The sequence below is a fragment of the Nicotiana tabacum genome, chromosome 1 (assembly GCF_000715075.1).
Source record: "Nicotiana tabacum cultivar K326 chromosome 1, ASM71507v2, whole genome shotgun sequence".
NCBI lineage: Eukaryota > Viridiplantae > Streptophyta > Magnoliopsida > Solanales > Solanaceae > Nicotiana > Nicotiana tabacum.
In genome coordinates, this window is record NC_134080.1 from 17,700,337 (window position 1) to 17,708,383 (window position 8,047).

At 36.9% G+C, this 8,047-nt stretch overlaps 1 protein-coding gene across 1 annotated transcript; it reads left to right on the plus strand.

Annotated features, from left to right (window-relative positions):
- Window positions 1-4,679: 4,679 nt before the first annotated feature.
- LOC142162015 (uncharacterized) lies at window positions 4,680-7,243 on the plus strand. The gene is made up of 3 exons (XM_075218312.1): window positions 4,680-4,886; window positions 6,802-6,858; window positions 6,944-7,243. The coding sequence occupies exons 1-3, from the start codon at window positions 4,680-4,682 to the stop codon at window positions 7,241-7,243; spliced, it is 564 nt and encodes a 187-aa protein (XP_075074413.1).
- The last annotated feature ends 804 nt before the right edge of the window (window positions 7,244-8,047 follow it).

Consider the following 8,047-nt stretch of genomic DNA (forward strand, 5'->3'; position numbering starts at 1 on the left):
TGGTTGGACAAGTATATAAGGATAAAGCTACATTGAAAGAGGTGATGGAGCATTACGCTATATCAGAAAGGTTTCAATTCCGGGTTGATAGGTCTAATGCAATCAGGTTTGAGTGTTCTTAAGTATTCATTATTTTTTTTGTATATTGTATTTCTGGTAGGACTTGTAAAGCATATGTAGGTGTATTTAGTTGTATTTGTGAATTTTTACTTGACCTTCTATATTGTTCGTTTTTATTTGTTATGTATTAATAATACATGTATTGTCGTGGAGCATTACGCTAGTATAGAAGAATTGAATATAAAATCAAACTGTATGTAGATGTATTTAGCTATATTTGTGAATGGTTACTTGACCTCCACTGTTGTTCTTGTTTTATTTTTTATGTATTAATAATACATGTATTCTTATGGATTACAGTGGCTCTAACTGTTTTTTATTAAATGTATTAGTTGTATTTAAATGTATGCTTATAAGTATAGGTGTATTCAGACATGTTTATTTAACGGTCCGACCAGTCGTTTTGAGCTTTTGCACTTCGCTCGCCAGTTCTCGGGCATGACTTGCTCCGTGTGATATATTATGACTTATGTAAATCGTTGGTTTTGGTTTTCATGGTAATCGGAATAAATTTGGAAGAACATTTCTTAGTTTGAAGCTTGAAATTTGAAAGGTTTGACCAAGATTTGACTTGTTTGTATATGATCTCGGATCAAAATTATTATGATTTGGTTAGCTCCGTTAGGTGATTTGGGACTTAGGAGCGTGTTCGGATTGTGCTTTGGAGGTCCGTAGCATATTTAGGCTTGAAAGGTCGAAAGTTAAATTTTTGAAGTTTCCGGTCCGATAGTGAGATTTTGATCTAAGCGTCGGAATGGAATTCCAGAAGTTGGAGTGGCTCCGTAGCGTTGAATGTGACGTGCTTGCATAATTTTAGGTCATTCGAACGAGGTTTGATAGACTTTTTGATCGAAAGCATAATTTAAGAGTTTTTGGAGTTCTTAGGTTTGAATCCTATGTTAAATTGGTGTTTTGATGTTGTTGTGAGCGTTCCAAAGATTTGAACAAGTTTTAATGATGTCATGGGATGTGTTGGTACATTTGGTTTGAAGTCCCGGAGGCTCGGGTGAGTTTCGGGTAAGTTCCAGGATGTTTTAGGCCTAAAAACATTGTTGTTGCTGGCTTAGAGAGGTTGCAGACACCAGTGCAATACGCAAAGGATTTTGTGTGGCCGCGGTGGGGGCTTTGCGGCCGCACTCGATTTTGTGCGGTCCGCGGTGAGGAAGGTTTCACTGATCTGACTTCGGAAGCTTATATCCTTTGATCTACAAGAAATTTTGGGATAATTCAAAAACAAAAGTTGTAGATCTTTGAATCTAGTTTTCAGAAACATATTATAATAGGTATTTGGATATATGTAGCAAAAGTTTTGGCCAAGCTACCAAAGCATGTCGTTGCAGTCAAATCCACCGCGGTCAGCACTGGTTTTGTGCCAGCGGTGCTCCACCGCGGTCCACACTCGATTTTGTACGGTCAGCAATGGTGGAAATGCGGAAGGTGCTCTATAAATACGAGGCTTAGGGTTTTATTTCATATTTTGACCTAGAGAGCTCAGTTTTTGGCGATTTTTCGAAGGTTTTTCAAGAAATTCATCGGGGTAAGTGATTCTAACTCGGATTTGGCTAGAGTACATGAATCTATCATTGAATTCATCATTTGATTCATGATTTGGGATGAAATTTGGGAAGAAAATTTGTGAAACCTTTCAAAAATGTAAAATGATGATTTGAAGGACCAAATGGTATCGGAATTGGATAATTTTGGTATGGTTAGAATCGTGAGAGTATGAGGATTCTAGTTTTGTAAATTTTGTCGAATTTCGAGACATGGGCTTGGGGGTCGGGTTTGACCAATTTCGGAATTTTTTATGTAAATTGAATATTTTCGAGTGGGTTTTGTTCCCTTAGCACATTTTGATGGTTTTGTACTGGATTTGGTTAGATTTGGAGCATCCGGAGGCCGATTCGATAGTCAAGGGAATCACGGGATAGAGTTCGAAACGGATAGAGGTGAGTAATGATTGTAAATGATGTTCTGAGGGTTTGAGACCCCGGATTGTACATCGTAGCGCTATATTGAGGTGACGCACACGCTGGGGTCGTACACTGTTGGGGATTGTGACTTGGTCCGTTCCGAATGACTATTTTACCGCATATTTGACTGAAACCTATTTGCTATCATCATAATTTGGACTGAATGCCATATTTGGGCCTTGTGCCAACTATTTGAACTATTCAGGGATTTTTACTGGTATTTCCTTACTGTTTTGACTTTATACTTGAACTTAGTCATGTTATATTTCACTGTTTTCGTACTCAACCATGTTTACTTTGTTTTAATACATTAAATATTATTTTTAAATGATATTTTTAGCTGAGAATCATGTTTTACTATTGCCCGAGTGGCTTGTGAGGATTTTGACTGAGTAAGGTCGAGGGCCTATGTTGTGAGGAAACATTTGATACTGATGATGAGGCCGAGGGCCTGGGATATATACGCCACGAGGTGGCTTGATTGATATGAGGTTGAAGGCCTAGTGATGATGCCATGAGATGGCTTGATATTGCGCTTGGACCGTAAGGGGCCCCTCTAGGAGTCTGTACACCCCCAGTGAGCGCGGGTATCCATTGTGATGTGAGATTGAGCCCGAGGGGCTGGTATTGTTCTATGTGATTACCCAAGGGGCTGGTACTATTCTGAGATGTTGCCCGAGGGGCGGATTGGTTGATACTGTGCCCGAAGGGTGAACCTATACGTGTTTATTTTTCTTAATTGACTGTCAATTACCTGCTTAATTATTGAAAAAGGCTTTTCATGAAACTACATTTGAGTTAAAGTATTTTACCTATCTTTCACTGATTTACTGATTTTAAATGGTTTTACTACTTCATTATAGAATGCTTTGTGCCTTACGTGATTTCTTGCTTTCAGTCTTTATTTACATTTGTTACTCACTAAGGAGTACTCATTTTACTCCTTGCACCCCTGTGTGCAGATTCGGGCATTACTGATCCTTCCAGTGTGAGTTGAGGGCTCCCGGCGGACATTCGGAGTTCACAAGGTAGCTGCTTGACATCCGCAGACCCGTGTTTCTCCCTCTTTATCATATCTATTACCGATCAGACAATTGTAATAGTTTATAGACTTATCGGATTTGTAGTAGGATTTATAGATACTCATGACTAGTGACACCCCAATTTAGGGTTGTGTTGGGTTGTCCTTCCGCATTATGATATTAACTGCTACTTAGTATTATTAAATCATGTTTTAGACTGTTCTTCTTGCTGTTTAACTATTTAACATCGAATTGGGAATAGTTGGCTGGCCTTGTTTTCATAAGAGGCGCCATCACGATCAGGTCCGGGTTTAGGGTCGTCTCTCTCTCTCTCTCTCTCTCTCTCTCTCTCTCTCTCTCTCTCTCTCTCTCTCTCTATATATATATATATATATATATATATATATATATATATATATATATATATATATATAGATGCAATAATATATTCAAATGTATATGAGTGTATTTTTTGTAAGTATTTATACTGATCATATGTGTAATAATAACTTTTTTACAGCTATGCATTTTTATGTATGTCAAAAGATTGTGAATGGAGGTTTAAGGCTTTTAGCATTAGCAAATCACAATTATTCAAAGTGAGAGAGTTCAATGATAAGCATACATGTCCGTTGAAGGATAAGGTGTATGAGCAACGTCAGGCAAGTAGCAGCCTTGTAGGTGGTATGATTAGGCCCAAGCTTACAAATCCTAAGAGAAAATACACCCCAAAAAATATAATTGATAATGTGAAAACAATTTTAGGTGTGAATGTAGTTACATTTTGGCATGGCGGGCTAAAGAAAAGGCAATGAATTTTTTGAGGGGTGAACAGGCTGATTCATACAATAAATTACCAGGATACTTGTATACAATGGATATACATATCCTGGTTTGCACATTATAATGGTAAAATCCCCACAAAATGAGTTCAAGTATGTGTATATATCATTGTATGCCTTTATAAAGGGGTTCGATCAATGTAGACCCATTGTGGTTGTGGATGGAAGCCACTTAAAATCGTATTACACTAGGACTTTCGTCTCGGCTAGCACTTTGGATGGTGCAGGTGAGTATGTTGATTATAATAAAATATTATAATATTACTGCATATTAAATATTGAAATACATATTTATAATATGTATGCAATTATTTTTATAGGTCATATACTTCCACTAGCATATGGTGTTATTGATTCAGAGAACGATGCTGCTTGGACGTGGTTCTTTGAGAATTCAAGGAAGCATATGGTGAGAGGGAAAGCATGTGCATCATTTCAGATAGGAACGAAAGTATCATCAAGTTTGTATCAAGAGTGTATCCAACTATACCACATTTTGCTTGTATATGGCATATTTGAAACAACGTATATAAGAAATTCAAAAAGAGTCATTCAAAGTTGAGCGAGATATACTTCTTGATGGCAAAAGCATACACATAGGCTGAGTTTGATAGTCTAATGGAGAAGGTGGAGAAGGTATATATTAGGGTGAAAGAATACTTGGAGTTACTGGATGCGAAAAGTGGGCTAGGTTGTATGCACCTGTTAACAGGGGATGGACAATGACGTCAAATATTGCTGAGTCAATCAATGCCGCACTTGTTTTAGCAAGGGAGTTGCCAATATACGACCTCCACGAAGAAGTTAGGAAAATATTCGGACGTTGGAATTGCAGCAATCGGAAAGAAGCTCTACAGACATACACAACGCTTGGGAAAAAATACCATGAGATGCTTACCTTGAATGAGGCAATGTTTACACGAATGACTGTAAGTTGCCTTTTATTTATGTATCTGTTTCCTATATGTATCCATGGTACAAGGTATTTAACTGTATATATTTCAAGGTAGCAATGGAAGTTGCATCCTATATTCAATCAAGACTACTCTATAATATTCTGCCAGCATTCATATAGTATGTATTCTAATATATTCAATATATTTAAATGTATATATGATCGAAGCCTACCCTGCACTACTATTAAGTAGCAAGAGAGGGTCGAAGAGCTTTTACCCGATTTAGGGTCGGGATCGATTTTCACAGAGAGCTAGAATTTGGAGTCGGGTATTTATCTAGTTTAGAGTTGCGTATGTATTCCAAATTACACTTCTATACATTTTTGAGGTTTTTGTTCTACTTCTACTTTTATCAAACTACAATGGTAAATGAAACTAGATTAAACTAAAAGTTAAACTAAAGCGGGTTGTTCAAATGATTTAAAAGGCACTAGGGTAGTGACTATCGCCTAGGTGGTCAATTGACGGATACTTGAGTCTAAGGCATGATTGACATATTTGGAGAGTATGATATAACCGTTGCACGATTTTACCCACTCTACACCTCTCGGTGGTTCGAGTGATTTTGCCCGATTTGACTTTCTCAAGACCAATTGGGTGTGTAAATTTGCACAAGCAATCAAGGTCCAAGTCGGGTATTACTCTCTCGAGGTTTAACCCTTTAATTGAGGCTATCAATCTCTTGAGTACGCCCCAATTCCTTGTTGGACCAATTTCAGAGACTCAAGCTCTCTTTCTCAAGAAGAGCTCAAGTCAACTACACACAAACTAGTGGTTGCAACCACTAATTCAGCAATTAAACATGAAATTAGCCCAAATATCAAACACCCATAGTCAATCTAGTCCTAAAACACAAGACCCATCAATTACCCACACTAGGGTTGAGCCACAACCCTAGCTTATGGGTTTAGCTACTCATAATTGAAGAAGAAAAGCAAGAAATAGATGAAGAACAACTCATATTAATTAATTACTAAGATAAACAATAAGATTCAATGTTGAAATGTAGATAAAATTGCCCAGAATAGCTAAAGACTTCGAACCCACGAGCGCAGCTACAGCTAAAAACTATCTCATACCCTAAAAATGGGAAAAGAAGCTATTTATACTAAGCTAAAAAATCTGGACAAAAATACCCCTGCAGGGCTAGTGCGGACCGCACAAAATAGTGTGTGGCCTCACTAAGGCTCTGCACTTGAAAACCCATCTCTCTGAACTCAGGCACTGCGGACCACAGAGAATGGACTACGGCCGCAGAGGCTTCTATGCGTGGTTCGCATAAAATGGACTGCATTGGCACTCTCTAATCCTTCTTACAACGGATCGCACTAAATCGAGTGCGGCCGCATTTATCCTAGTGCGGACTGCACAAAACCTAGTGCGGCCGCATTGATCCTAGTGCAGACCGCACAAAACCTAGTGCGGCCGCATTGCCCTTTTTGCCTGAATGCCACCTCTCTGAACCTCCTTGTGCGGACCGCACAGAATGGTGTGCGGCCACATTGGGATGGTTTTGCCTAAGCTTTGTCTTGTCTTGGTACTTGTGTAAGTTTCACTCCTTTTGAGTTGATCTTTGACATCTAGTCACTTTGTTGAATAAACCTGCAATCAAGCACAACTTGTGAGCCTTTTTGGGACTATTTGTACGAATTTCTAATCAAAACATAAGCAAGAAGGAGTATAAAATGTATCAAAATCCCTAGTTATCAGTATACATGTATGTCTTTGAATTCTGTATGTACAAATATGTTTGATCTAATACAGTTGTATTTTAATACAATATATAGTGTGATTCTTAAATCTAAATAAAATTCTAATAATCTATATTAAAATCATATTTAATATGTCTATTCATATTAAATATATATGATTTGTTTTTTAAATGTAGGTGGTGCCATCGACTGAATATTTGCATACGGTGAATGATGAAGGAAGACATTACACAGTATGCCTCTTAGAGAAAAAAATGCAGATGTGGGCGGTTCCAAGTCGACGAATTACCGTGCCCAAACGCTTGGGCTGTCCTGAAGAGCAAGTTTCTAATGCCAGAAGATTATTGCTCTGATTATTACAAACCAAAGTCTGTTGTACTGATATATGAAGTGCCCGTGTATCCTTTGCCGGACCAGAAAGAATGGAATATACCAGCACATATAGCAGATGAAGTTATATTACCACCCAAATGGAAAAGACCTCCTGGAAGACCAAAGAAGAAGCGTGATAAGCCGTTCATTGAATTGTTGCAGAAGAAAAATCAACATTCGTGTAGCATATGTGGGCAGGAAGGACATAATAAGCGTATTTGTAGAAATGCTCCACGTAGAAATTAGTTCACATTCTGACTTGTATTAATGAAAAACGATTTATCATAGATTCCGGTGTCATTTCGAATATATTTTGGATATACTTAGTTGGTGTATTAAATCTAAATACGTAATTAAAATACGACTATTATAGCTTCATTATATATGAATACAATCATTGAATACATATGATTACACTCAATTATATACCTAGGGTATGATTGTATCATAAACAGAATTGATGGTTTTTTTTTGAATACATATCGTATATCAGAGATTGAATATGATTTATGAATATTAAATACAACTATTCAAATACAACTGAATACATATTAATACAATATGTTATACACGTATAGATGTCTAAATATGTATTGTACAAGGGTCTAAATAGACTTGAATACATATGCATACAAGTGAATACAGATGAATAAAATCAGTTATATACAAAAGACGTATTCAAAATACAGCTGAATACATATTAATTCGATATATTATATAAATATGAAGGTCTAAATACACCTGCTAAAAATATGTGAACATAACCTGGTGAATACATATAAATACAACTTAATGAATATAGATAAATATATCATGCTGAATATTGACTGGTACAATAAGTTGAATACATATCAATACAACATGTTGCATAAATACTAATATAAACTGATATAAACATACAAAAAGCTAACAGGTTGAGGGGCACCATATCTTTGACGGAGTAAATTGACATCAAATTTTGTTTGTGGAACCAGCCCAACGGTGCTAAAAAACTCTGCGTATGTCTCGACATGCACCCCACAATCCCTGAAAGAATACATCAAAATAGTT